At 53.6% G+C, this 27,498-nt stretch overlaps 10 protein-coding genes across 10 annotated transcripts, besides 1 other annotated feature; 3 read left to right on the plus strand and 7 right to left on the minus strand.

Moving 5' to 3' along the window:
- Positions 1 to 61: 61 nt before the first annotated feature.
- Positions 62 to 6,003, minus strand: CLUP02_03433 (translation initiation factor 4F; the record flags this gene model as incomplete). The annotated part of the gene is made up of 5 exons (XM_049282455.1): positions 62 to 170; positions 228 to 577; positions 634 to 4,290; positions 4,366 to 5,081; positions 5,979 to 6,003. 5 exons carry the CDS (start codon positions 6,001 to 6,003, stop codon positions 62 to 64), a joined length of 4,857 nt encoding a protein of 1,618 aa, XP_049139598.1.
- CLUP02_03434 (uncharacterized protein) lies at positions 5,008 to 11,326 on the plus strand (the record flags this gene model as incomplete). The annotated part of the gene is made up of 29 exons (XM_049282456.1): positions 5,008 to 5,086; positions 5,138 to 5,248; positions 5,317 to 5,455; positions 5,696 to 5,823; positions 5,923 to 6,027; positions 6,101 to 6,240; positions 6,616 to 6,762; positions 6,810 to 6,905; positions 6,960 to 7,118; positions 7,236 to 7,333; positions 7,386 to 7,601; positions 7,740 to 7,850; positions 7,923 to 8,054; positions 8,263 to 8,376; positions 8,570 to 8,618; positions 8,669 to 8,857; positions 8,918 to 8,938; positions 8,988 to 9,185; positions 9,249 to 9,405; positions 9,471 to 9,628; positions 9,787 to 9,893; positions 9,957 to 10,014; positions 10,068 to 10,183; positions 10,288 to 10,342; positions 10,413 to 10,475; positions 10,530 to 10,719; positions 10,809 to 10,845; positions 11,067 to 11,144; positions 11,215 to 11,326. The coding sequence occupies 29 exons, from the start codon at positions 5,008 to 5,010 to the stop codon at positions 11,324 to 11,326; spliced, it is 3,363 nt and encodes a 1,120-aa protein (XP_049139599.1).
- Positions 11,327 to 11,427: 101 nt separating this feature from the next.
- Positions 11,428 to 15,904, minus strand: CLUP02_03435 (intron-binding protein aquarius; the record flags this gene model as incomplete). The annotated part of the gene is made up of 4 exons (XM_049282457.1): positions 11,428 to 11,885; positions 11,946 to 15,020; positions 15,074 to 15,561; positions 15,615 to 15,904. 4 exons carry the CDS (start codon positions 15,902 to 15,904, stop codon positions 11,428 to 11,430), a joined length of 4,311 nt encoding a protein of 1,436 aa, XP_049139600.1.
- A 132-nt stretch (positions 15,905 to 16,036) lies between these two features.
- On the plus strand, positions 16,037 to 19,413 carry CLUP02_03436 (guanylate kinase; the record flags this gene model as incomplete). The annotated part of the gene is made up of 6 exons (XM_049282458.1): positions 16,037 to 16,105; positions 16,541 to 16,822; positions 16,909 to 17,721; positions 17,771 to 17,926; positions 17,983 to 18,882; positions 18,940 to 19,413. The coding sequence occupies 6 exons, from the start codon at positions 16,037 to 16,039 to the stop codon at positions 19,411 to 19,413; spliced, it is 2,694 nt and encodes an 897-aa protein (XP_049139601.1).
- Positions 19,414 to 19,864: 451 nt separating this feature from the next.
- On the minus strand, positions 19,865 to 21,115 carry CLUP02_03437 (cellulase; the record flags this gene model as incomplete). Its single annotated transcript, XM_049282459.1, has 1 exon — positions 19,865 to 21,115. The coding sequence occupies one exon, from the start codon at positions 21,113 to 21,115 to the stop codon at positions 19,865 to 19,867; it is 1,251 nt and encodes a 416-aa protein (XP_049139602.1).
- Positions 21,116 to 22,013: 898 nt separating this feature from the next.
- Positions 22,014 to 22,445, minus strand: CLUP02_03438 (uncharacterized protein; the record flags this gene model as incomplete). The annotated part of the gene is made up of 1 exon (XM_049282460.1): positions 22,014 to 22,445. The coding sequence occupies one exon, from the start codon at positions 22,443 to 22,445 to the stop codon at positions 22,014 to 22,016; it is 432 nt and encodes a 143-aa protein (XP_049139603.1).
- Positions 22,446 to 22,554: 109 nt separating this feature from the next.
- On the minus strand, positions 22,555 to 23,060 carry CLUP02_03439 (uncharacterized protein; the record flags this gene model as incomplete). The annotated part of the gene is made up of 4 exons (XM_049282461.1): positions 22,555 to 22,628; positions 22,698 to 22,756; positions 22,826 to 22,868; positions 22,985 to 23,060. The coding sequence occupies 4 exons, from the start codon at positions 23,058 to 23,060 to the stop codon at positions 22,555 to 22,557; spliced, it is 252 nt and encodes an 83-aa protein (XP_049139604.1).
- A 143-nt stretch (positions 23,061 to 23,203) lies between these two features.
- On the minus strand, positions 23,204 to 24,489 carry CLUP02_03440 (PH domain-containing protein; the record flags this gene model as incomplete). The annotated part of the gene is made up of 2 exons (XM_049282462.1): positions 23,204 to 24,202; positions 24,259 to 24,489. 2 exons carry the CDS (start codon positions 24,487 to 24,489, stop codon positions 23,204 to 23,206), a joined length of 1,230 nt encoding a protein of 409 aa, XP_049139605.1.
- Positions 24,490 to 24,684: 195 nt separating this feature from the next.
- Positions 24,685 to 24,990, plus strand: CLUP02_03441 (uncharacterized protein; the record flags this gene model as incomplete). Its single annotated transcript, XM_049282463.1, has 1 exon — positions 24,685 to 24,990. The coding sequence occupies one exon, from the start codon at positions 24,685 to 24,687 to the stop codon at positions 24,988 to 24,990; it is 306 nt and encodes a 101-aa protein (XP_049139606.1).
- A 422-nt stretch (positions 24,991 to 25,412) lies between these two features.
- On the minus strand, positions 25,413 to 25,964 carry CLUP02_03442 (uncharacterized protein; the record flags this gene model as incomplete). Its single annotated transcript, XM_049282464.1, has 1 exon — positions 25,413 to 25,964. One exon carries the CDS (start codon positions 25,962 to 25,964, stop codon positions 25,413 to 25,415), a length of 552 nt encoding a protein of 183 aa, XP_049139607.1.
- Positions 25,965 to 26,783: 819 nt separating this feature from the next.
- Positions 26,784 to 26,855: a sequence feature (Short protein (CLUP02_03443, UQC77970.1) was converted to a misc_feature.).
- Between the last annotated feature and the right edge of the window lie 643 nt (positions 26,856 to 27,498).

Raw genomic sequence — 27,498 nt, forward strand, 5'->3', positions numbered from 1 at the left:
CGCCCCCTGTCTATTTGCTTAAATGCAATGACTTATTGGAAAAGGAAATACTCGGCTACTCTCATTTGCTCTCGGCAGCAGAGCTGTCGGGAACAGCCTTGGACAGTGCAGGAGAGGCAGCAGTCGAAGGAGGAGAAGCCGGGGTTTCGCTGTCCAAGTTGGCGAGTGCACTATCAGGATGGTTAGTTACGAACTAGGATGATTGTTAGAAGCGCGGAATAGCCTACCTGAATGCGTTTTGATGTTGGGTGGTGGGGGGAGTGCCGGTGCGGGATGAAGCACCAGAGTCCTCGCCAGGGCGGCCGAGAGAGCCACCAGGTCCAAGTCTGCGTCCGCTGTTGCTGCGAGAGCTGAACATGGAGGTGGGGCCAAGAGAGATGTTGCCACTGGCAGCTCTGCTCGTCGAGCCCTTCAGGCGACGCAGGTCGTCCATACCGACTTGGTTGGACTGGGCCTGCATGTAGCCAGAGGAGAAGTTGCGAGAATCGCCACGGCCGACATTGGGGCGGCCGCCGGGACCGCGTTGGCTGCCGCCGCGCTGGTTCTCCATTGCCTTCTGGGCAGCAGCTGCCTCAGCCTACGGAAGGAGTCAGTAAACAGTATTCTGTAAGGATGGGGGTTGGGATATCATACCTCTGCACGAATCTCATCAAGAGTCTTGGGGCCCTTGTTTGCCTCCTTAGAAGCCCAACCAGCCTTGCGAAGATCGAGGACGTCCAAGAGCATGAACTTCAATCTGCTGGGAAGCTCGGGCATGTCCATCATGTGCTGGATGCGGTCGAAGTAGACGTTCATCAAGGCCTTGCCCTTCTCCGAAGCGTCAAGGTTGTTACCAATGGTTCTCAACAACTTGGAGAGAGACTCTATCTCGGCCTCGTCGGGGATACCCTCGTAGTCGACAAGCTTGCGAACACACTCGTGCATGATGCGCTCCGTCAACATGCCAAGCTTGTATAGCTCACCAATGAATTGGACGAGACCAAGACCGCGACGCTTGGCGGCAGCAGCGATGTAGTACTCGTCGGAAAGCATGGCGGCCTCGTTCGTTTGGGGCTTGCCCTCGTCTTCCTCCGGCTTGGTGGGCAGGTTGACCTTCCAGCCGCGCTCGAACTCCTCCTGACAACGGTTGAGAAGGTACTTGCGGAACAAGGCACCACCGCTAACAACGACACCGTTCTTGTCCTTGATATTCTCATCACGGATCTCAGGGCTCATCGTGTCAAGCATACGCTTGCAGAACTTGGCGTACATGGAAGCCCAGTGAGCCTCGTCGGTGGCCTTCTCGAAGGTGAGCTGAATCACCTGGCGGAGAGTGCGGCCATCGGACTCGTCCTTGGACTGGCCCGCGATGGCCAGAATCTGATCGGCAATCTTGTCGAACTTCTCCGGAGTCATCTTGTTGAGTGCAGCCTTGACCTTGCGCTGAACCATCTGGGGATCCATGTGGTCGCCGCCAGGAGTAGGTCCTGAAACTGAGGGGCCCTTGCCGACGCTGGTCGGCTTCCAGCCTGAAGCGGAGACAGTGATGGGCTTGAGCTCCATGCCAGCCGTGAGAGGCATGGTCTTGGCTGCCTGCGCATCCTTGGCGTTGTAGTCGTTACGTCTGCTGCCACCACCTCTGGCAGAGCGGGTACGGGGAGAGTTGGGACCCATGTTGGAGGAAGAGGGAGTGCGGTTCACCATCTGAGGACCAGGGAATTGGCGGAAAGTGCCCATATTGCCAACGGGACCGCCACCTGAGCCCATAGCTGCGTTAGCCATAGCGAACCGTTCAGCAGAAGTCGTGCCGCGGACGTTGTTAGAGGGACCACGGAAGCTGCCCATAGCACCGACTTGAGGTGCAGCGGCGCCACGTTGGGAGCCACCACGTCCGGAACCAGCACGAGGGGTAGAAGCAGAGCGAGAACCATCGTTGTCACCAATGAGGGACTTGACTTGCTGGTGGAACTCTGTAGAAGGCTGCTCGGTGAAGACCTTCTGGAACTGCAGCAAGAACTGAGCATCGTACTTGAAAGTCTTGCCTTTCTTGGTGACGGCAGCGTTCAAGGCAGGGTTGGGAGAGCTGATACCGGCAGGGTACAGGTCTTGGTTCATGACAGTCAAGAATCGGGCAGACTTCAAGGACTGAAGAGCAGCGCTGGGTTGGGGCGGCTCAACAGGCTTGGTGTTGAGGGGAGCCAAGTTGAGAGGCGACGGCTTGGGGCCACGCTTCTCGGTGGGAGTAGCCTTGGGAGCGGAAGCCTCGGTGGGGGTCGAAGCCTTGGAGTCACCGATGCTGAGGCTGGACAGCTTGTCGGCAACATCGCCAACCTTTGCGGGCTCGCTGTCACCAGTCTTTCCAGCGAGCAGCTCGGCGACGGAAGGGGTGTTTCCGCCCTGTGCACGCTTTCTCTCCTTCTCCTCTTCGAGACGTTCCATCTCGCGCTCAGCCTCACGGAGCTTGCGGTCAGCCTCAGCAGCGTTGGTAGCCTTGTTTGCCTCGTCAAGCTTCTTCTGTGCCTCCTTCTCGGCTTGCTTCTTGGCGGCGTACTCGGCAGCAGCCTTCTCGCGACGAGCATCTTCCTCCTCCATTTCGCGAATCATGCGCTCCATCTCGTCCTCCTCATCGGCGGCAGAGGCGGCAGGCTTCTCGGCAGGCTTCTCAGCCGCCTTCTCAGCCTCCGCCTTGGCCTTGGCCTCAGCAGCCTTCTTCTCTTGCTCAGCGGCAGCAGCCTTGGCCTTCTCTTCCTCGTCGGCCTTGCGCTTCGCTTCGGCTTCTTCCTCAGCCTTGCGAGCGTCTTCCTTTGCCTTCTCCTCAGCCTTGCGGGCTTCTTCCTTGGCCTCGGCAGCCTTCTTCTCTTCATCAGCGGCCTTGGCCTTAGCATCGGCCTCTTCCTTCGCCTTGTCCTCGCCACCCTTGGCCTGCTGGATCTTGGCTCTCAGCTCATCCTGAATCTCTTGACGAGTCTTGGGAGTAGCCTGGCTGTCTGTGCGAGCGTGGGAGGGCGTTGCGGACTTAGGGGGAGGAGTAGGTGTAGAGGAGACGATGGGGGGAGTCTTGGACTGCTGGACGATAGGAGGGGCAGGCGACGACGGAGTCTTGATACTCTTCTTGAAGTCAACCGCTTCGCCGGCAGCGTTCTTGATAACAATGGCGGCACTCTTCTTGGGGCGGACGAAGTTGCCCGATGACGCGACAACTGGGGGCTTAACTTGTGCGTTCTGAGGCTGAGGAGTACCAGACACAACAACAGGCTGGCTCGGCTGGCCAGTGCTAGAGGAGGGACGCTCAGAGTGAGAGGAGGTGCGTGACATGGCAGTCGGCGCAGGCTGGTGGAATGCAGGCGGGGCGTAGCCAGGCTGGAAAGCCGGGGGCGCTCCAGGCGAGGGCATGTATCCCATCTGGTTGTAGTAGATGGGTCGGCCAAACTGGTCGAACTGATGGTTTGCCTGGGGAGGGTAGCCGTACTGTGCCTTTGTTTGAGTTAGCAATCTTTCGTAATTACCGCTTTCAGGAGAGAGATCGATAGGGGGGACTGGGGGACGAGAGAGTTGACAAAAGCCACTAGGTTCAGTCGACACGTAGGCCAGCTCAGTGATGCCATAGTCGCCAAAGTCTGAACAGTAACTCGGGTTCAGACCGTTACGTTCGGCCCAAAGCTGCTCTCCATGCTTGTTATGGCGCCGAGGTCTGCTGGAGTCGAACGGCAAGTCATGCGAGGAATCCACATGTCTCGACTTCACCTGGGAAGACTTCTCCCAGTGCTTCAGGTTCTTCTTTTTGCTCTTGAAGGAAGGAACGAAAGCAGCACCCAGACTCGACTGAACAGAAAGATCTTGAAAGGGAGGGGGAATTACATTTGGGGGCGGGCCCTGCTGGTAATACTGAGGAGAGGGAGCTGGCATCGGCATGGGATGCATCTGCGCCGGAGGCATGTTCGGGGTTCCGGGCTGGGAGTGGCCGGGCTGAGAATGGGCCAGAGCAGGGCTTCGGGCCGGCTGAGGCGAGTTCGGGTAGGGTTGCATGGGTCTTCCGGGGTGGAAGGCAGGCGGCATACCGCCGCGGCCCTGGCCGTTTCTGTACTGCTGTTGGTTCGGGGGGAATCCCATGTTAGCCTGGTACGGGGGCTGGTGAGGGTTGAAACCACGACCACGGCCGCCCTGGGGCTGGAAACCTCCACGGCCTGGGCCTTGGTTAGGACCAGGGGCGTCGCTGTGCTGAGAAACGCCGGACTCGCGTCGGATGTGCTGGCCGGGCATCGCAGGAAGAGCGGCCTGGCTCTGGGGAGTAGAGGCTTGTCTCATGTGGCGCTGAAAGAAAAGTTGCAAGTCAGTGTCGCGAACGCAAGCAGGGTGTCCGAAGAGGACGGGACTGATATCACTTACATCGCCATCGCTTCCGAGACTGCCAAAGGTCATCGCGTTGGGCTGAGCCATGCCCGAAGGGGGACGGCCACCGCTAGCAGAGGGCTGAGGGATAGGAGAGGGAGAGTGCGCGGGAGAAGGCACTCTCTGGTTGGATCCAGGAATAGGGATCGGAGCGGCGGTAGCTTGAGGGGTGCTGTGCGCGACAGCAGGAGAGTTGTATCCGAACTGAATGCCGGGCTTTGCACCACCGACGGGTCCGCCGTTGGGAGCGAAGCTGTTGGGGCCGTTGGCGCTGAGGGTAACGGAGCTCTTGCGAGCGTGATCGGGTGCGCTTCCGTTCATGTTGTTGGCGGAAGAGCCGTGAGGGACGGCAGGGGCAGCAGGCACAGCAGGTGTGATAGGAGGACGTCCATTTACTGGTGACGGAGCAGACGGCTTTGCATTTTGCGCAGAGGAGCCACCGACCACCACTGGTGGGTTGGATCCCGTCGCAATCAGCGGCGTGGAGGCTTGCTTCTTGTTCGCACCGGCAGCGGAAGCATATGAAGGAGCCGAAGTCGCAGCAGAGGGGGTGGGCGCCGGGTTGGACTGAGGGCTGGCAGTCGAAGTCATATGTGGAATCTCGTCGTAGCGCGTCTGTTCGTGTAGAAAGTAGCGTTGATGAAGAACCGTGTCGAAACGAAGCTGACGTCGGTGTCGGATAGTTGTCCAAGGTGCGGCAACTGGGACGATCGCTCGGGTGCCGAATCACGGATTCGATTTCGGGTACGGATTTGGTGACGGATCGCAGAAATTCAATTAATGAATGACCGTGTCAAGAAGAACTCCAAGGAGAAAAAATTCCTCGCAAAAAGATGGATCGGATCGTTTCGGAGGTTGCGAAGTCGACTCGGTCCAAAAGGTGGATGCGGGAGGAGAGATTTTTTGTTGTTGCGGGTGAGTGCTCGTGGATTCCTTGACGGCAGGAAGGAAATATCGCTAGGCGATGGGGGTGGAGAGGGGGGCAACAAGGTCTGTCTGCCTACGCAACGGGTCTTGGAAGAAACCAAATAAAGGTGTCCTTTGACCGGCGGGTACTGCAGAGGAGGAGAGAGTCGTCTTCTGAAGGGTGAGCTACAGAAGAAACTGTCGATTCGGAAAGGGTCTCTCTGGTGAAGGAAAAATTATTCCACCTGGACCAGTTTCGGTGTTTGTGGTAGGTTTAGAAGGAGAAACGACCAAAAAAAATTTGGGCGACGAGATAATATGGCGTGGACCTGGGTGTGAGTGGGAGGGAAGGACCCAGGGAAAAGGTACATTGGGTTAAGTACCTCCTCATAAGCCCGCGCCGCGCCCACACCCGCCTCAGACCTTTTTCTCCATTCACTCGCCCGCCCTCGCCCTCTCGCCCTCGCCCTCTCGCCCTCGCCCTCACCTTCCAGGTACAGACGAAAGTCTATTGCCAAATCAGTGATGAAGCCATCTTGGTCTCCATTTGTTCGCTGTTTATTTGATCGTATATCTTTCTCATCTCACCATTTCTCACGTGGGTGTTGGCATCAATTCACTGAAGCGAGACCTACCTTATTCACTCAGGCGAGGTGAAGCACCCGCGCTCCCTCCCGAGTCCCAACCTCTACGGGTATCCATACCCCAGTGAAGAAGGCCCCGACCCATCCTTTTTTGGCGGGATGACAGTGCGTTGCTAACCAAATCTCTCGCTTATCAACACGGTATCGGACCCGCAATTGCCACGCACAAAAGACAGTGTGAGGTGGATTCCATTCGTGGAAGGGCCCTCTGATTTCAATTATCTTTCCATCCATCACTTGCCTATCGCTCTCTCAGTCTGGCGGCATAACCCTCTTGGTCGGTCAGCTTACACAGGCAGCCAAAGCATTATTCATCACCAAAGTAGCCTGTTTTAAGGTAGGTAGGTAATAAGGTAGCCATCAACAGGTCGGTGCTGAAGTTGAGGCAACGTCAGTAAAGAGCCATCTCATTCAGCTTCACTTGTTCAGCTGGCTTCGTACTCATATGTATTTTGATTGCCTGACTGAGCATGTTGTCTTTGTCTTGTGTTTCGAAGCCTAGGAAGGTGCATACCTACCTAGGTAGTAAGGTGTTCTTGGGTCAGCCTGTCTTGGATCCGTACAGAAAGATTGATACCTGAGCAAGGAAGGCACCTTGGGCAGAGCAGGCACAAAGAGTGCACAAACAATGCCCGGCTGGCTGGCTGACTGACTGCTTCGCCCCTGCTTCCTTTCTCGTTTCTCATTTGCACGCAAGTTCACCATGGTCGAGAGATTTTGCAATATACAGAATCGAAAAAAAGTGAAAGAAACGGTTGAATATCATATCCGTGATATCAAGGTCGCATCTCCATATCAACATCTCGCCCTAATCATGATATCATCCCAAGATAGCTTCGCGTTGGTAGGTTTCCTAATCAGGGCTTTATTAGTGGAAGATAACTTGGAGAGTGCCCTGTGACTGTCGTCCCTCCGACGCGCCGGGTGTTGGGTCTGATTACTTGCATGCCTTTCCCCAACTTCCGGTTCTACCTGGGCCGGACTCAAGTCTCAAGCGTACCTTAGCTTGGGGTACTTGGAAATACAACGAGACTGATACAGACCACGGAAGGGCACGCACCACGTCAATTCCAGGTTATTTCCTCAGGTTGTCCTCACTCGCCGGCTAGGCTTGGATACGACACGGAGGAGTTACAGTGCCACAGTGCCACAGTGGTAGCAGATGTGGTTATTCATGGAGATGCTGGGGGCCAGACCCTTGTTCCTCTTTACAATCTGGGCAGCAAACTCTAGGACCCTTTTCTGTCCTCTTTTTCTTTTTTTTCTTTCCTTTGTCGTTGTTTTTTCTTCTGTCTACGTACGGATACCGCTCCTGAGTCCTGTCCTGCCCACTCCACCTCCATCGGCATAGGGGCCTCTCGCAGCAACGTCCAATCGACCAACCTGCCTGCCTCAGAGTCGCTGTACAAGTCATCGTGAAACTCCGGTGTTCGGCACCTGGCGGCAGGCTGTGTGTGGAAGTGCGAGCTTTGCATGCCAACGGGTGGAGTCGAATAGCCCCTCCCGCCACATTCTTGGGAAGGTCAAAAGTCTTTCGAGTTTCCACGGCTGGAAATTGGAGAAAAGGGTGTTGAGTGAAAATGTCATTATCAGATGCCTGGGTCGGTTGATAGGCTCCCAGACAGCCGAACAACCAAGGTTCCTGACGGAGATGGCTCGACCCTCCAGTTGGGCTCCTTCCAGGTATTCCGCGACTCATCGGTACTTACCTTCTTAGGTAAGGTAAGGTAGGCAGGTAGGCAGGCAGGTGGAAGGGTAGAGATGGGTTTGCACTTGCCTTTCCAAAGTGCCTCACCCTCTTGCCATGCAACACCAGCCTAGCAAGATGAGAGGTGTCCCGTTTGCTGGCCATCGGGGGGTTCCCATGCCAAACTCGCACTTGGCTGGGCCTCCCGCTTTGAAATGGATTTCAGGCGTTCAGACCCAACCCAAGTGACGAGTGCACCTGCATCACTACGCCATCAACCACACTAGCTAGCCATCAGCTACTTCTGCAACATGCAGCTCTGGCGCCTGCCGTGACGGTACCGGCTGTACATATAGCAAAACACACATATATGCAATACTCGCGAACACGGTCAACGCGATCTCTGGCCCTCTCTCTTTATCCCACTCTTCCTATCAAAAGGCGCAATAGTGCACACGACTATTGGAAGCTTCTGCAGCCGTGCCTCGAGACTCTAACCCGCGTACCTGGCCCAGCAACCCGTAACGAAGCCTTCCATCTTCCTTCCTCCCAATTACCTTCTACGGATACAGACATTGATTCCATGCAACTTCAACAATCCCTCCTACAAAGAGAAGGGGGAAATTTTATTTGGTTCTGAACGTCGGTTTCAAACAGTGACCCTGGTCTCCCGAATAAGGAGCCAGAACACAAGAGACGAGCAAGGCTGGACAAGGGCCACCCCAAACATCCCTACCCTGCCCGAGCTCATACCCCTGCAGTTTCCCTGGCGTCAGAGAGAGGCTAACACGTGCGTTTTGTCCTTTTCTTTTTTTCCCTCCTTCTTCCCCCCAAGGAATAGTATGCTCTTTTGCAATGCCGTACTTCCCATGAGGACTGTATCAACTCAGGAACAGCTGCTGCTGTTATCAGCGCCAGGGAGTTGATCTTGCCTCGACTTCCTAGGTCCTGATGCTAGCTACAGAGACAACGGCACATTTTACTCGTCTTATTCGTGTAAACAGCACGGCACGGTGCAGTTGGATTTTTTTTCTCCCTCAATAGAGTTGCCATCACGAATCAGTGCGGCAGAATCCAACACCACTCCAAACGAGGCGAACGTTCCCGCTCCCCCCGGAAACCCAGCCAACCAGTCACTTCGTTTTCATTCGGTGGCATCGCCTCCGGTGTCTTAAGTCCGATGAATGAGAAGCTGCTGTTGCGCACAGCTGTCCGCAGCAGTCACGATAATTCGCAAGTCAGCTCACTACAGGTAACATGAACTTTCCCCATTCACTGTATCCAGTATTGCAGATACACAAAGACTCATCAGCATCGCTTTGGCCCTCCTCTGGTGAGTCGACAGCTTCCTAGTTGAAGATGTGTGACTGTGACGACCCCAGCACCGTCAGGCGGATCGGCATCTCTTTTCCCATCAATCACCCATCGCATGCGTCAACGCGCAAAGCAGCGCGGGTACCGGGTATGGGCTAAATGGCAATGCGCATCGCTCGGTGGGATTAGATGACATGGGCTCGATGGGATATCCGGGGGCCCAAAATGTGCCCTTGTCGGTCTCAATGCCCCCGTCAATGTCGTACGTGAGATCTGCGAGTCTCTCACTTTGGTTGAGGTGGTTCCCCCGATTCGCTTAGTAAACCTAGAAGAGAACACCAGCTTTACACCAAGTTTTATTGGGCCACCAACGCCGAGAGAACAGGCGAAGCAGACTTCCTTATTGCTTGCTTCTCACACTACTAGCCACAAGGAATAAGCAAACCACTTTGCGGTATGCCTCCGTGCACGAAATCGGCACTGAGGGTATGCTACCTCATTTTATAACTTAATAGGGGGTTTGCGACGCGACAAAGTGACTTCATCGGCAGCCTCATTCCTCCCTTTAATTGATTGCATGGCGTGGCGTGGCGCGAGCATGGGTGCGCGTCGTGTCATCGACCTTGAGTTTTCTCTCACCCGACCCTTTTGCCTACTCCCATGGCCTTCAGACAAACTGCATTCAGTACAAACACCTGCAACACGGCAGGTTTGCTAATGACTGGCATTTCTCAACTTAGCTCTTCCATCAGCCACATGTAGGAAAGAGCATTGTTGGATGCCAAAAATTTTATTAAAAAAAAAGTGGCAACAAGCGCGCGTGTCAGACGCGTCGTCTCTCTAATTGATTGGGCTTCACTCAAATAGCCAGCTTTGGACGTCAGACAAGACAGCAGAAAAGGGGGGGGCGCCGTCGCCGCGGCTTGTAAGCCGTCCTTACCGTACAGGCCTAAGGCGAACGAAGACAAGCCTCCGTAAGTGAGACGGGGGAGTCACAGGTGAAGCTTGAGAGGAGAGAAATGAGGTTGCTCGCGGAGCCCAGTGCCTGAATGTTGCCCAATATCCGAATTTCCAATTTACAAGCTTCCGTCACCCGTGCTTCCCCAGGCCCCTTCGTCTAATTCTGTCCCTCCTATTCCCCCATTCAGGTGGAAGAAAAGTCTGCTCTTCCCCCGAGTTGCAAATGGACTCTTTTCGGTCTCTACGACCCAAGATGGGGGCAGCGCGAGCGCGCTAACGGACGGGAGGACTATGTTAGGGGTGGGTAAGAGACTTGTTCTTCCGTCACTGCAAGCAAGCTTGGGGCGATGCTCGTGCTTTTCTCGCGACTTGTGTTGCCTTGGTTGCGCTGTGCTAATTGCCAGCCAGTCAGTCACCCAGTCCAGTCATTCTCCTTTCTCTGGGCTTCATCTTCCTCTCTCTGGTGCGTGACATGGCACTGGTGCCTGGTCATCGTAACGCTCTGTATGCCAGTTGCCACACCATTTCGTTAGACTTTTCCCCTTCCCATGCTTGGCCAACCTCGCCTCGCTGCCAAACCCAGTGGCCAAGTCTCGGTATCATGACACGCAGACTCACAAAAAGGCAGAACACCTCACACGTTGACTCAGAGCCATCATGCAGTCACTCCCATGAAGAAAAACAGTCAAAATAACACGACAAATCCCCGATTCTTTCTGCCCCTCCGTCCGAACGCCTATGCCCAATCAGATTGCAAAGACTCAATATCAAGATGCCCGTTTGCGCCGTTACCGTCTGCCGCCGCCAGCGACTTGCATGTATGGTACTACGCATCTGCTCGTGAGTCTTACTTAGCTGACTTGATGGTCTTCCCTGCTTACCCCCTGCCCGTCCCTGCTCATCATATCCAAAACACCCTTTTTCTGCAGTACCAGCGCCGCAGTGGTTGTCGTCACCGTACATGATGTGCGGACCCTAAACAGCCGGCGCTTACTGGCTGGTCGGGCTCTAGAATTTCACGTACCTAAGGTAGCTAGCTACCTACCCGTAGTGGAAGGTAACTCAAGGTCGGCGCTACTTTGTAAGTTTATGTATTGTACTCAAGACGCGCTTCAACACCAAAGGGTCTCATCCTGATCGAGGATGTGGGCGGTAAATATAGTATCCTTCCTGCTTTCTCTGCACAGAAGAAGTCGGCCAGAGCCGTTTGATCGCCGTCCTTTCAACTTCAAACATTCTACCCGTCCTTCTAGAATAGCCATTGTGTGCCATTCTGTAACTCACAACTCCGTGCACGTGCTTGAGGAATCACACACACACACACACACACACAAGCGTTATCATTGAAGGAGCTAGGGGGAAAGGTAGCACGGAGTTGCTTCAAACGTCTTCCTCGTCAAGGTCCTTCGCCTGTTTGCAGTTGGGTCTACCCATCCCAGATTCGTAAACACTGTAGAAATGATACATTCCCATCGTTATCCTGCTAGATGACCACCGCCTTGGCCATCGTTCTTGTATCTCATCAGCATACCTCGCCATGCTTGTTTCTCACTCCTCAACCTCGTCAGGGGTCGCCTCCACGGCATCATTTACATCTTCTTCCGTTTCGTCTACCACTTCCAGCGGAGTCTCGAGGACCTCCATCTCCCCACCTCCGGCTATCGTGCCCTCTGCTTGCAATTGCTTCACTTTGGTGTTGGTCATCTGGTACACGTACTGACCAAGATGCTCCACCCCTTCCATACAAACCTCTCCGGGGACTTCAGCCTTAACATCTCCACCATTCGGTCTCTCTGTTTGGTAGAGCTCGCCAGTGACAAGCATAAGCTTATCAGGTCGGGCCAAGAGCTGGTCGAACGCTTGCCGTAGCTCGTAGCATGCCTCGAATATTTCACGACGGCCAAGGATGTACAAACCCAGGCGCGCGCGAGAAAGCGCAACCGTCATGCGACGGATGTCACGAAGGTATCCAACTCTTGATGTGCGGGTCAACGAAAGAATAATATCTACAGCGTATTAGTTTCCCGTGCAGATCATCCAAGCTTCGCACTAATTGTAGAACTTACAGTCGTTTTGCTCGCCCTGGTACTTGTCCACGGTTGTTACAATCTTGGGCATGCCAAAGATCGTCTTGTCAGCGCATCGATGGGCCAGGACGTCTTTCACCAGGGCTCGCTGGCCAGCATAAGTGGTCAGAATGCTAATCTTCGATGCCGGATAGCCTAGAAGGCGCATGTATTGGTACACAGCCACTGCATACTCCGCCTCTCCGAGGTTTTGGATGAAGTGGGGAGTTGGCTCCGTTTCTCCCCGTCCCTTGTAGTCGGGTACGTTGATGAACTGGTAGTCGTACTTGAAGCCAGCGTTCGCCACAGAGTATTCGCCTTCGCTCTCCACATGCGGCAGGTTGCCCAGCTTGGGGTACCGCCACTGGTAGAGACTGGCGATGGATGGTCGAGCTCTGCCCTGCTGGTCCAGATTGATAGTGGGCACTCCAAGGCGGACAAGTCGCGAGAACAGCGACTGTTCAAGATTCGCGTAGTGCCGGAATGCCATACTCTGAATGACTGGGGAGTTCTGGAAGTGATCACCACATAGGACAACTCTCTGCAAGCTCATTTGCCCCTTCTTTGGCTTTTGCATAGCCAAGGGAATGAAGTTTTCGATCTCGGTGATTTGTGCAGCTTCCTCCATGACGACGTTGTCATAGTGGAATCCAAGGGAAGCAATCTCTCCACGTCTCATTGCTGCATGAGTAGATGTCATGGCAATGATTCGTGCTTCATTGGTCAGGAGATAGTTGGCCTTGTCCTTGTCTCGGCGTAGAATCTCGAATGGTATGGCGTCGGCCAATTCAGAGAAGATCTTTGTAATATGGCGGTAGCACCCGTTAGCAACATCCAGAATGGTTTCTCTGTCGGCCTCGGGTGAAAAGAGGGGCTGCGGCGCATCCGAAAAGAATTGATGGAAGGGGAAAGCGCCGACAATGTCAGCAGCCGAGGTCTCTTCCGCCTTGGTGATTTCGATGAACTTGGTCCAGGCTGGCTCGATATACACCGAGTTGAAGTAGCCGGCCTTTTCCGCAGAATTACCATGAGCACCAGGCGCACCAATACTGGCCGCCAGACGGTTGACCTCCAGCAAGTATCGATCTCGGTTTTCCAGGAAAGATTCGACACGACCGTGTTTGCTAAAACTGCCTTCAGTGTAGAGCTCTTCCTCGCCGTGTCCCAGACGAAGCAGATGACGGGCATCAATATCCAAGGCCACAATCTTTGCGAACAACTGGTTGAGCGCCTGGTTGCTGTGTGCAATCAAGAGCGTCTTCTGCTCCGGGAAGTTGTGATAGATGTTGTTGATGACTTGCGTTGCGACATCCGTCTTGCCCGTTCCAGGAGGGCCCACGATGACTGTGAGACCAGGTTGCGTTCCCGATGTGATCGCTTCTATCTGTGCTGGAGTGAATCGCACCTTGTTTAACTTCGGCGTGTCGACAGGATATGGGCCAGTGTTGGGTGGCTTATAGGTCGATACCTTCACTGTCTCCACCTCAGCCAGTAAGGCAGGCTCAGTGTCCCGACGACGCTTCTTGGATGGCTTTGATGAGGGTTCAACGGCTTGGCGCTCGGCAGTTTCCAACACATATGGAGGGCCAAAACTGCCAGAAACATCATCACTCGGCTCCACAATCTTGCCTGGCAAGCTCCCAGTAAGATGCTGCCAATCCAAGAAAGTGTCTCGATAGTTGATAGTCTTGATGCGGTTCGGCAACTGCTTGTAGGTGGCACCGGCAGGGTCGCCGTAGCCGAGGAAAACTTCATGAAACCACAAAGCAATCGGGACCTCTGAGAGTGTCAAGCTACGAATAGACTCCAGTACGGGCTTGAAGTTGTTCTCCCTTCCGCTGCGACGCATGACAACGTTGATCCGCTCGTATGCCTCAGGCGGACTTGCAGAGGAGCGTTCGGCGTCCGCGGCATATGTCCTGGGATCCAGTTTCAACTGGAATCTCCGTCGGCTATCGTAGTGACCTGAACCATCTCGAACCACCTTACCCTTATCGTCAGTGATCTGAATGATCTCGGCAGATCGGATAGAGACAATGCCGAGCTTCTCGGTTTCTGAGTGTGCACTATCTCCGTTCGTGGCGCTGTGGGAGACGGGAGCCTGGATGGCAAGAAGGAAGACTACATCGTCTGGTCTCAGCGAGTCCCATTCACGCTTGATACCATCGTTCAGGCGGCGGACATCAATGGAGATCTCCGCCCGAACCAACGACGGTTTGTCATCCCCTACGAGGGCAGGCACAACTTCGAGGATTGAAGGTTTTGTAGTCGGCAAGGCCATTTTGGAGAACCCTTGGAAGCTGGTTTCACCCGGTCTGCGGCTTTCGGGTCGAAGGCGACGAATGGCGGACTCAACATCTTTCCTGATGCCGTAGAAAGACTCGGCACGGTACAAGACGAGTGATCTCCAGAGGAAGTCGCCAACTGACAGGTACTGCAAGTTAAGCTTTGGCAAAGCCAGAGGATGGGAACCATCGTAATTCTCGGTTCTCATCACGTTGTTCTCGAACAGAGATTGCTCCGTGGGGACCAACGCCATGTCGCGAGCGATTTCCTGAAAGGATTTCTGCCGTTCAAAAGTGGTAAGAAGCGCCTCGAGGAGAAATTTCCTATCGATGCTCACTGACAAAGAGTCTGGATACGTTGTCCGGAGGCGAAGCAACCCTGCTAACTCAATAATCTCTTCGTCGGTCAGCGGTTCCAGAAGTCCGGCCAGCTCATCCCTCTTGTCAATTGAGCCGTAGTTTGACAACGCCAATACAGTGAGCTTTTCCTTGAAATGCTTCAGTGACGTCTTTTGAAGCCTTGACAAGTTTGCGCAGTGTTTATCATACGCTTCTGTCCGGCTCAATTGTGCGCCTGTTTGGTCATCGATCGTGAAAAAGGTGTAATGTCTGAGAAGTGCGTTTAGATCCCTCAGAAGACTGTTCTCCTCGTCATTAAAGACAGGAGACAGGCGCATGGCGGGGAGAATGTGGAGGTCAAGCAGAAGGGTGTTGACATAACGTCGAGTAGGAAGCTGGCTTTGTAAGTCTGTCAGGAACTCGACAAAACGCTCGCAGTATAGGACTTGGTCTAATTCACGTCAGACACGCGTTCCTCCAGCTAGTTATATGACAGCTTCTTACCTGGCTTTGCGTTCTCTGTGTAAATCAAGCTGAGAAAGTGCAGGACTAAGCTGTACAGCCATGATCGATCAAACCGCAATTTCGCCTTTGTAGCGTCGTCGGCAGCGTCATATCGTTTCCCTGCAGCACGCCATGCCTTTCTCACATGCGCGTGCTGCTCGAGCTTCTCTTCGCGTAGTTCTTCAGTCGACAAGCTGTGCCATATCGAAATGGAGACCAACGGTGCGCACTCTTTCCTCACAATCGCGCAGTCCAAGCTCTGGAAGGCCGAGATCAAAAATGACAGCAGGTGTGTCCGAATCGCAGGCGAAAGTGTTTGGTCGAGAGTCAGAGATAGGATTCGGCGAAAAAGGCCCGAGAATTCGTCTGGTCGATCCTCGAATATGCTCCATGCCTCGAGTTGCTCACGGCGCTTCACGTTAGCTAGCAGGACCAATAGTAAGACATGATGGTTGGAGGAGTCGTCGGAGTATCCGGGCCACAGGTAACTAAGGGACATCAGGATCAGCAAATATCCAAATATCAGTGTAATTGTACATACCTCTCGAGAGTCTGCAAGCTCTCCAAAGTCAAGATAGACTTATACGGGAAGCCATCACGTTCCAAAACATCCCATATCTCTTGCTTGAGAACATCGTTCTTGACCTTGACCTTGGTCGCCCTCTTGCTCCTTGTGGTCTTCAACCAATGCTTCTTTGCCAATTGAGCGAATGCGCTTTCCCCCTCGATATCGGCAACTGTCGGACGGTCGCTCGTGGCCTTTGTTTGGGATCGGGTTGACGGCGCAGCTTGAGCCTCGCTGCTCTTCTTCTGCCTCTTGGCTGTCGGCATGGTGCTTTTCAACTTCGGACAAAGAGGAATGCCAATATGCGCGATTGCATGCTGGTGAGGAAAAGACAAGGCGGGTATCGATTTGCTGTGGAAAATTCGATGCGCAGGCGCGCAATTGTTGAAAGTGACGAAATGCAGAGCTCGTCCACCTCTCAAAAATTTCAGCCTTGCTTTTCGGGCAAGTCGCACTCTCAGATGAAGGTGAGTTGGCTGGTGGTGCAGGTTCCCCACGCGACAAACCGACGCGCTCAGTCTTCCCCCAGTGTTTGTTTGCAAGCTACAGGGCTGCTCACTGGAGAGCACCTGAGTTGCGAGGTGCCTATGGGTGTCTCAAAAAGGTGCTGTAAACTTCTTCCAGGGTGGTAGCGCCAGTGGCTGGACCCACTTACCTTAGACTCAAGGTCGTTGTTTGCGACGTACCTTACCTTACGGATACCTCCACTACGGGAACTGAAGCTTGACCGATCGTGAATTCTTTCAATCGGCAACGCTGCGCATTGCGAACACATTTTCCGCAACGGAGTCTTCAACACACCTAGCGTCGAGAGGGAACGAAACGCGACATCCATTCGACCAGCCAAACCTACCGTCACATGGCATATATGGCTAAGCTTTCCTCGCTTCTACACAACTAAGCGCAGTCTCTCGACCGATCCCAAGATGCCGGCCGCCGTCACGCCTCAGCGCCATGAGGTGCCCGGGGTCGTTGCATTTGCAAAATTGCTGGACGGCCTCCTGGCTCGCTCGATGGAGGTCAAGTCTACCCCCACCATTGAACCAGCATTACAAAAGGCAGACTTTGGTGATCTGCAGGAACAGCTTGCTCGCGTGCTTGCGATTCCGGGAGTCTCAGAAGAGAATGGCGTCGGCATTGCGATTCAGAACAAAGCCCAACAATTCGCTATCATCGAGACTGCCGTAAGAGATATGTTCAGCAATTTGATTGTAGGTCGAACTCAATTATCCTCGCCAGGCATCAATTGACTAACAACATACTTCTCGAGGCCACGACACCCATCGAATCCCCAGATTTCGTCAAGGTCTGGAACTTGTTTGACCTCCTGACTGTGCTCTCCGACGACGAAAAATGCGACCCAGCCTTGTTATTCTGGCTGGTGGAAGAACTCCTGGACAGCCAAACAATCGCCGGATGCCGCAAGATCTTCGACTTTCTTGAATCGAGACGCGAAAGGATTACCGTGAAGCATTTCAAGCAAAAACAATTGGTGATCCTTCGTAGCTGTAACGAACTCCTGCGACGTCTCTCTCGAGCTGAGGATACTGCTTTCTGTGGTCGCGTCTTCATCTTCATGTTCCAGAGCTTTCCCCTGGGAGACAAGAGCTCCGTCAACTTGCGAGGAGAATACCATACCGAGAATGTCACTGTCTTTGACGATTTGAGTGCCAAGGCTGAGGAGACTACCGAGCAAATGGACGTGGATAGTCAGACGGGGGCTAGGGAAACAGAGTCCAAGTCTCAACCAAAGGCCGTTTCATTTGACGCGAAGAAGTCACTGCAGAACGATCAGCCGCTTGAGCCAGATGCTCTGTATCCCTTGTTCTGGTCTCTGCAGGAGACTTTTAGCCAGCCCAAGAGATTGTTTGATCCTGCCCACTTGAATGAGTTCAAGCGCGGCTTAGAAGCGACAATGACATCTTTCCGAGCAATTCAAAGCGAGCAGGGTCAGCGGCCGCCAAAAGCGGTAGATGAGGCCCAACGAGGCTTCAAACGGAAACGGGCAGATGTGGAAGAGAGCGACTTGGCAAACTCATACAATCCCAAATATCTGACAAGCAGAGACCTCTTTGAATTAGAGGTAAGCAGTGGCACATCATGCTGTGTGGCCCTCAGACTGACTGTCCTAGATGAGCGACATTTCTTTCCGCAGACACATCCTCGTTCAAGCCTTGATCATCATGGATTTCCTTCTCTCTCTTTCCCCGAAAACAAAGGAGAAACTGGCCGGCAACGCTCAAAATAAATCGGTGATTTACCTCGGCCAGGTTCTTACCGAAGAAGACGTAAGTGGCGGGATTATATCCGTGAACAGTTAAGAGGCAGACTGACATGGAGACAGACGAAATGGGCGACAGAGATGAAGAAGACGATTGTCGACAAGTACCTCAAGCATGGGGTTGACGGTCCGTATTTCAGTCGAATGGTCGAAACGGTCCTTGCCAGAGATAAGAACTGGATTCGTTGGAAGTCGGAGAACTGCCCATCAATAGAGTTGCCCGCAGTATCCCCAGAGACATTCGACGAGGCCAAAAAGGCAGCTCAGCGTACAACGACAAAGAAGCGATTGAGGGCCACGCCGATGGGGTCTCTACCCCTTGGTTTCCTGGATGATGGCGATGACGAGCGTGCGATGAAGAAGCTCAAGGCCCTGGAAAGATACAGCCTGCCAGAGCTTGAGAGCTTCAAGGGGAAGATTGCCAACGACGACTTTGAGATCGACATGTCAAACACCCCCCAGGAAAAAGCGCCTTTTATTGAAAGCAAAGCGAGTAAGAGTTGGCGCGCCCTCCGTATAGCAGGCAAATCAAGGTTGGCCTCATTCGACAAGATCGACGATCCGGAAAAGATCGACGCCATATTTGAGGAACCGGTCGATGTAGACGAAAGCGAGGCTGCCGAGGAAGCCGTAAAATCTGAAGACGTTCCCGAAGACAAGCGCCCAATCATACTCTCAGGACCGCCCGGTGCAGGGAAAGCGACACTTTTTCAATTACTCGCAAGCCGACGTCCTGGAGCTTTTAAATACGTGCCACGGCATACGACGAGAAAGGCACAAGAAGGCGAGGCTGAGGGCAAAGTCTTCTACTTCGTCGAGAAACAGGCCTTTAACATGCTGAGAGATGGCGATGCGTTATTGGAGTTTACCACGATAGATGATGTGGACTATGGCACGAGTCGGAAGGCTTTAGAAGCGGTTGTCGAGGGTGGCAAGGTCCCAGTCACCTACATGGATAGCGAGGTAAGACATCTCCCTTCTCTCCCAAGTAAAACTGAAATTTTATTAACCGAAATATAGGCCATCCAACAAACTCGCGACCTTGGCTACTCGGCACGGACAATTCTTATCTTGCCACCAAGTAAGGAAGTTTTGGAAGAACGCTTGCGAAAGGCGGAGAAAGGCGATTTGGTTGCAGACGCCCTTAGCAAAGCTGCTCCCTACTGGGAAGAAGATTCGAAGTTCAAGGATGGGTTTGATTTGGTTCTGACCAACGAGGAGCTCGACGCCACTTTCAAGACGCTGGAGGAACACATCTATGGCAAAGCCGAAGAGGCCGAGCTCAGCAATGGCAAGCCAGACAACGAGGCAGCAGTAGATGAAGCGGACACTATCATGGACGATGCTCCGGTAGAGGCGCCGCAAGAACCCCAGGAGTCTCAAGAAGCTCAGGGAGTTGAAGAGACCGAGAAGACCACGGAAGCACAAGAGACAGAAGAGACCAAAGAGAAGGTCGACGAGGCCAAGGCTGACGAGGCAAAGGAGGCATCCTAGGGAGGTAGGTCTCCAACCAGCGTCAGCCGAGAGTGCAGGCGCGCGTCTTCACCCAGACCAGCCAACTGGCCAATTCTCGGGACTAGATATTGGTAGAAATTCATGATACCCAGTTTTTCCAGTCATTTTATCAACGGCTCCGTCTCTGCCAAGCGTGAATGGACGACGAAAACCCAGAGGCGACCTATCATTTACATCGCCATGATCTTTCGATACGATGGCCCTGATGTACGGCGACAAATACTGACTGTCCTCGATATGCAAGACCCATCTGGATGCCTGGTGGCACAGAATGTCCTCGCCACAACACGAAAGGGGGCCGGTCCTCAACATTAATTTAAAGTGGTAAACTATCTCTGTCCATCATCCGGGCAAGATCTACATACATCATCCCGAACCCGAAAACTGACATCTCGCATAATTCCACAATCTCACCCTCCCAGCAGCCATGCTAAGGCCCCTGAGTAACGGCAAAAATGTTCCCCAAGAGCCCCTTGAACTTGCCATTTCTCCAATCTTTCCACTCGTGATCCATGGCACCCCACGTCTCGTCGAAATCAACCGCCTTGTTCCGCACATAATACGACCCCTGAATCGCCCACAACGCCCAATCCGCGTCATTGTCCTCGAGATAGCCCACAAGGCAAGTCAGGTACGCGTGCTCCTCGGCCGACAGCCCGTCCTCGCTCCCGCCCTGCATGGCGGCCCCAAACTCGGACACGAACAGCGGACCGGTGTACCCTTTACCCTGCTCCAGCACGAAGCCGAACAGGGCGCCGTACTCTGCCTTTTCAACATTGCAGTCTCCGAAATTTGGCGTCGTCACCGTGAAGCTGTAGCTATGCGCCTCCCACACGTTCTTCCCCTTCCACGCGCTTGTATCGAGGTTCTTCGTCCGTAGCGGGGAAAAGTCCGTGGCCGAGTTGAGCCCCCCGATGATGACGAGCACGTCCGGATTTGCCTCGTGGACGACTTTAGCCCCGCGCGTCACGTAGCCGTACCACTGATCCGCGTCAAAGGGAATCTGCGTCCAGGTGGCGCGCAACTCGTTGCGGATGGAGATCGCCGCGACGCCCGGTCTGGTCTTGGCCCAGAGGCTCATTTGCTGCAGGCCCGCGAGCCAGTCGTCCGTGTCAAAGTAGCGCGAGTTGGCGGCCCAGTAGAACCGCGCGTCTTTCCACCAGCCGTTGCCGTCGTCGAGGTTACAGCACCAGGAGGCTTTGCTGACGTGGTTGTCGAGGATGGTCATGATGTCGCGCTCCCAGAGGACGTCGATGACTTTGCCAAAGACGTCGCGCTGCGTTATGTTGCCGTCGGCGAGGAACGGGTTTTGGACTAGGGCCTGGTCGTACAGCTTGAGCAGGTCGGCCTCGGGCACGCCGGCTGCTTTGGCGCCGTTGACGAAGGAGTCGCGGACAGTGATGCCCGGGTTCGTGGCGTGGTCTGTCGAGAAGGTGAGGCGCACGCAGTTGAAGCCTTGCTGCTTGATCCAGTCGGCCAGGTACTCTATCGGCTGCTTGTGGAGACCCTCAGGGAGGTTGACCTCCATATGGCCGGCCCAGTTGATGCAGCGGAGTTTGACGCGGGCGTTGGACGAGTCTGTTATCCAGCGAGATGTTGAGAAGAGGGGGAGTTGCGGCTTTTGGGCAAGGACGGGTAGGATGAGGGACCAGGCGGCCCAGAGGATAGGGACGAGCCTCATTGTTGGCGTTTTTTTTCTGATATTGTTGATATCAAGACAGTACTTTTACTATCGCGTTGTTGTGATATCGCCCTACGAGCTGTTTTATTCCCCCAGATCACTACGATCGTGTGTCGATATAGAGATACTAGACAAAGCTCTAGTCTTTGAAAGCGTCGCCAAGTCAGACAGCCTACGGATGGTCGACTCTTAGTGCTAATAAGGAGCCCAGAAGCAGAAGAAAAGAAGTAATATAATACGCGCGGTGCAAACGTCGATCAGGTATGAAGCATCCTGATCTGCTAGATCAAGTACGCAGAAAGTGCCGAAATAGTCCACGAGGACGTCCTAATGGAACCTTGAAGGAGAGCAGCTGAGGGAGCCCCCCAAGAGACAGAAGGGCGACTGACTACCTGCAGGTCCAACAGAAACCAGCGATACAACCCTTCGGGCAGAGAAAGTGCTCGCCCTGCTCGCAGAGAAAGGTGTGGGCGAAAGATCGAGAGAAAGTCATTCAAAAACAACGCCGAGGTGATAGCACGCGACCCTTAACTGACCTACCCTATATATCATTGCCCGTAAATGCCCAGGCCGCCCAAACGGAAGTGCGAGTAGAGAAGAAGTCGCCTCCCTAGAAGATGGGGGCCTCCATCTGGAGAGGTTCCATCCATACGGAGCATCGATCAATCACATCTGTCAAAAGCGCTTCTCAAAAGGTGTAGAACTTCGGACGAATAGAGTCGGCGCAGTATACCGAGCCCATGCTCTTCTCACGACAGGGTTGTATCCCGTCCGTCACTATAGGAAAAGATAAAGCAGCCGGAGAGCCAAACAACCCATGAACACGCCTATACTCGACCGCAAACAACCAACACTTAACTACTCTCAAAGCAGTGCCCTAAGTTATTGATCCAAACCGTCACAGAGCCAACAGCAGAGAAGAAGCGTACCGAGACCTCTTTCTCTTCGTCAGGTCCCCCCCGCCATAGACAGGGGTAAGCCGTTGCTGGACGCATGGCCGTTGCGGCGTGTGATTCGCCTGTCTCGGCCAGGAACGGCATTTGCCATGCAGGCATTTCACAAGGTTAAGGTCAAGGTCTGTTGGGGTGTCGTCCAAAGAGCCAAGGGGAAAGCTCAGAGGCGAGAGCTTACTATGCAGAGGAAAGGTGTGGGTGGTATTCAAACGCGCAGAAGGCCCGTAGACTGAAAAGGAACCGGCGGCGGAGGTGAGGTTGGTGTGGCCGGGACGCGGCGCCATAGGACCGTCCGATAAAAGAGGGTCCACGTCACCCGACCGGGGCTGGAGCTGGACAACACCAACAGAGGTCTGAGCTGTTTGCGCCACTCTCATTCGCCACACCGTTTTTTTCTTCGCTTCCCCCCCTCCTGAGTTCCCTCTCATAATTCTTAGTGCCAAAGCCCTCCCACCTTCAAAAGTTGGAGAACTAATATCTTCAGCGCTATTGGTCAAGTTCGGCCAAAGCGGTCATCAAGTCAATAACACCTGCCTGGTCTGGTTTGCCGTGGGAGTCTGCTAGATCCTGTGTCACAAGAGGCAATCAATGACTTGCCAGTGACCTAATGAGAATGATCATTTCTTGACATTCCTGTCGTTCAGGGGGCTTTCGTCTGTGCAACACTGGCCGGTCTAAGCACAGAAGCCTTCGCATCACTGAGCGACAATGACAAACTCAGAAATGCAGTAGAATATTTATTCATTATTATCGTCACTCGTAACCCGCCTCCTCATATTGAGACGGCCAGCAGTCAAAGTCTGCCTATAGTATCACACTAAGGTAGGGTATACTAAAACAAAGCGGTTGGCTAATAGGCTTCTTTCTCCCAAGAAGTGGCCTGGCCTTTTCCCTCTCGTTCTCCCAAGAAATGCACCAGCGCCCGAGTCGTCGTCGTCTTCTCGACACTCGACCGTAGCTGCAGCTGAGTAGCAAAAGCTATTAGCAAGCATTTCTCTCCGGCTCCTCGACTCTGTAGAGTCCCAAATAAATATCGTTGCGTCATGCTTCGTAAACAAAAGAAAGAAAAAAGGCTGTGGCAAAACTCCCGCTAAAAAAGAAAATCCTGTGGGTTGCCTAGTAATGACTTGCAGCTTCATGCCGCATTTGTAGTGGGCTGGTTTCCTCCTGTAGGACCCCGCGTCTCGAGCTCTCGTCTCTTGGCGAATAAGCTCTTGAATGCGCCAAGGCAATGAATCAAAGATTCTTCGTCGTGGGCGCAGAATCGGTAGCTCTTTTCCTCCGTAATGAGCTGCAGACAGTGCTTCTTGGTCTTGCTGACCGGGTCAATGTCAACCACATTAACAATTGCCGACATTGGTCGAATGAACTGCGCCGTGTACTCGGACTCGTCCTTGTAGAGAATAAAATTCCTCGGCCGGAGCACACCCCAAAGGTTCTTCCATTGCTTCACGCCGCCCTTGCTGCGGAGGAACCAAAGCCAGCCCTGCCAGATGACGCGATCCGGATCTTGCTCAATGTTGAGACCGCTAAGTTGGCTAGCATTACGGTCAAGACCTGGCCGGTCCTGGGTGCCTTTGCTCGGCAACTGGACCGCCAGGTCTTCAATGGACATGCCCTGTATCCTTTGAATCTCGTTGTCTGAGAAGTCCGAATGCGAGGCGAGTTCGTTGCCTGAGTACCCAGCGGTATCCGCCATCTGCGATGGACGTCGATGGGTTGAGCCAACAAAGCGCGGCACTGGAGGTTCCAGCGGCTCAGGAGAGCTTGATCCAAGCCTTTCAGTTCGTGCCATGTCTCCAGCCTGGGCGGATCTGCCAACCACAAGGTAGGATTGCCGCTTGCCATTCGGGCTGGCAAGGAGCAGCTCATCATGTTCCTCTTCAATACGGGCATGACTCCTAATCAAATCCACCCATTCCTCTGCATCGTGGCTACTGCTAGCCTGAAAGTGGTAGTTCCTCGCTGGCGAAAAGAGTCCAAACACGTTCTTTCTCTTGTTTTTGGGGTCCTTGAGCAAAGCAACGGCGGTTAAGTCGGCGAGGTACAGCTTGTGTCGCAGCTTGTCCTCCTTGTCGGATCGGTAAATTGAGAGTGAATTGGGTCGGAGGACGAAGTAAATTGACTTCCAAGTCTACACAATTGGTCAGAAATGGTCCTCAAGCGTAAATGGATACGGGTCCTACGAACCTTTGTCTTCTGTGTGCGCTTCTGCAGGTAGCCGCTCTTCACAACACGGTCGAACTCGAAGCTGCCGTTTTGATTAACGGGCGACGAATAGGTGTCTAGGGCCAAGCGGCTTCGAAGTCGAGAATTGGGATCGGTGGGAAGAGATATCGAGGATGGTGGGATGGTGACGTCCAAGCTTGGTGCCGGATGCGGCGTAGGCAGCTGGATCTGCGACTGGGCCATGGTCGTCATGATGAAGATATTAATTCGTATCGTGTGGTTGTGGGTGAAAGTAGGATGGCAGTCGCGTAAAGTCGCACATTAAAGAGATTCCCGTGCAAAAAGTCCGTCCGGGGAACGATACGACGGTGGGCGGAACGGGCAAAGACGTAAAGTTGCCGAAGAACGAGAGACTTGTAGAAAACGGCGGCGGCGGGTGAACAAGCGATGCGACTAAAGCAGGCAGTGCCGGCAGCGTTGGGTCTCCGGGTATTAGTCCAGGTATCGGTAGGTAAGGTAGCCAAAGGATTTCTGCAAGGTCAAGTCGGGTGTTGGACGAGGCAAAAAGAAGTCGAGGTGGCTGGAAGTGGATATACCGAGTGGGAGTCGCGCGTCGGTGGTGGCTCTATTATCGTGCCCTTGCTCGATTGCCGTTGTATTTTTGCTGGGACCGACTGGGGCGTTGTTTATGCTGATTGCTGCCCTTGCGAAAACGAGAGAAGGACCAGAATATGTGTTTGGACACAAAGGTAAATGGTTAGAAACGAGTGTGCAAGGCGGGTCGAGACGGGTCGCGCACGAAGTGTTGCTGTGGAAAGGGGGGGAGCAGAGAAGGAGAAGGAGGAGCTTCAGCGTTGACTCCTTTCGCACGGGCGTGTCGTGTGTAAATATCTTGTGCCGGGGGGGTTGAGAGGTCAGGTATTTGAGTGGTGAAACTTGGGATGCCAAGGAAAGGAGACGAATCTCGAGTTTGAGAGGCAAGTGATGGCAGCAAAGGGATGAAGAGCGCTGTGTAACGGATGGAGGGGGGGGGGTCGGGTAGAGCGGTATGGTGTTTAATAAAAAAAAATTGGAATGTCAAGATGCGGTGAGGGTCGACGGGCTTCGCAGTAAGGTAATGTAGTCCCTAAGTATCCGTAGCGCCGTGTCAAATACCTCTCAAAAGAGTGACGGAGTCAAGCCGCAAGCCTGATACAGTGTGGTGGAATTGACGACAGGTCAAGTGCTGAGCATTTACTCAGCGGGGGCGAGATGCGATGGAGTAGCCAAGGTGTGGAGGAAGAACCTGAAGCTATGGTACGGCTTCGAAACTGGAGAGTGAAAGAGGAGAAAGAGGAGAGGGACCTGACGGGATGTACGGGAGACGGGAGTGAGTTGACAATGACGATGCCGGAAGAGCTCCAATGGCGGTGACGAGTGACGGGATAGCTACGGAGACATTGGACGAGTCGAAAAAAGTCTGGAATTAAAAGTCTCGGCCCCAAGCCAAGCTTGGTGGTGATTATAATTGCAATGGTGCCCGTCAGAGTTAAGCTTTGAGGGGAGGGGCGCTGATCGGCACAGCGATGTCGCAGGAAAAGAAGAAGCAGGGCGCATTGCATCAAGCTTGAGAGAGAGAAGAGAGAGATCAGAGGCGCCATCTGAAGGTGGGCGAATGGGCGCAGAGAGGACAAAATTAGTTTGTGGAGTCCCTTTTTCTTTAATGCATTGCAGTGGCATTGGACCATTGGTACCAGGTTGGCATTGTTGACGAGATGATATTGTAATGTGACTTGTAAGGTACCTCTTGTCCCAGGGGCAGATATGGGGACTTTGGATGTAGATGGTACAAGTATCTTGCGTTATGCTTACTGCGTTTCTCTTGCTGTTTTGACTATCATGTACATACACCCATCTAAGGTAATCAATGCTCAATTCAGGCACACCCGAGGGGGATCATCAAACCAATAACTGGTCAAGACCCCACGGGCAGAACAGAAAGAAGCGCAGCGAGTCGCAGACGCGCGCATTGCTCTGGGCCACATCTCCTAAAGTGCCTCATGGGGCTTGGTGAGGGGTTCTGCGGAGAGGACTCCAAGTCAGCTCACCAGCTCCCATTTGAGTGGTTGACGGTGTCTGAAATCAAAGAAACAAGAGCAGCCCTTTGAGAGGTGACAGGCTTGGGAGACAGGGAAGAGGTGGTCGGGAGTGGAGGGGATTCAAGGGAAATGGTCATTGGCGCATCTGAGCGCTTGAGCGTACCTGCTGCAGTACCTACTTTCTGCATGGAAAGCGTGGAATACTTACACAAGGTACATACTTGCATATGCCTCACTCCCGTCTCTTGCCCTACTTGTATATGTACAGTAAGCCTTCTGCTTGTCGGCTGAAGGCATCAAGAACATTCAGGTGTATTGTACTTGGCTCCTAGGTACAGACACTGCAGAGCCTCAGGCGCCCTCAAATACCTCAGAAAGCACGTACGACTTTTATCGCCATCAATGGCTAAAGTAATAGTGGCGGGCCAAGAAGTGGGTGAAGCACTGAGCGACCAGCACCGCCCCGTTTCACCCCCGAAGCTGTTTGATCGAGTGGTTGGGATGCAACTCCAAGTCTCCCAGTCCCCGCCTGCCAGCCATTCGCCAGACAGCAGCAGTGGACTACGGAGTAGGTACGGAGTACGGAGTAGACGTTGAAAAAGTCAGGCACGTCCTGAATCATTGGATAATGGATAGGTAGTAGGAAAAGGGGTAGGTCGCGACCACCGTCTCACTACAAACGCTTCTGCGGCTCTACCCTACCTGTTCTGGATCGCTCGGCTGCATTGGCCATTCACTGTTTCCCATGTGGGTCGCCTTTCTGTTCCAAATAGAAGAATTTCGTCCCATCTCAATGCCTGACTCCCTGACTCCCTCGTGCCATGTGTGTTGCTAGACCAAACTCCCGACTGTTGCGTTTTGCTTTCCCCAGCACTTTAGTTTCTGACGGTCCGAACATGTGCCCCAAGTCTCCATTTCTTTCCGTTCCTGGATTTTTGCGTTAGGCTTTATTCTGACGCTGCTATCCGTACCTTGTACTCCGCATAGGTATCACAAGCAAATCACTTTGATAAGCAGGGCGCTTGCAAACTTTCTTAGCTGGATACGGATAGGAGAACAGTAATTACACTACGCCCAATGCTTTTCTCAATTCAAACAAGTTCCGAAGCGCGTTATTTCTTAGGCGCCCAGCCTCAACCTCGTCAACCGAGCGCGCTTAGGCGTCATACTACGTACGTCCGTG

Source organism: Colletotrichum lupini, chromosome 2, assembly GCF_023278565.1.
Source record: "Colletotrichum lupini chromosome 2, complete sequence".
In the NCBI taxonomy this organism is placed as follows: domain Eukaryota; kingdom Fungi; phylum Ascomycota; class Sordariomycetes; order Glomerellales; family Glomerellaceae; genus Colletotrichum; species Colletotrichum lupini.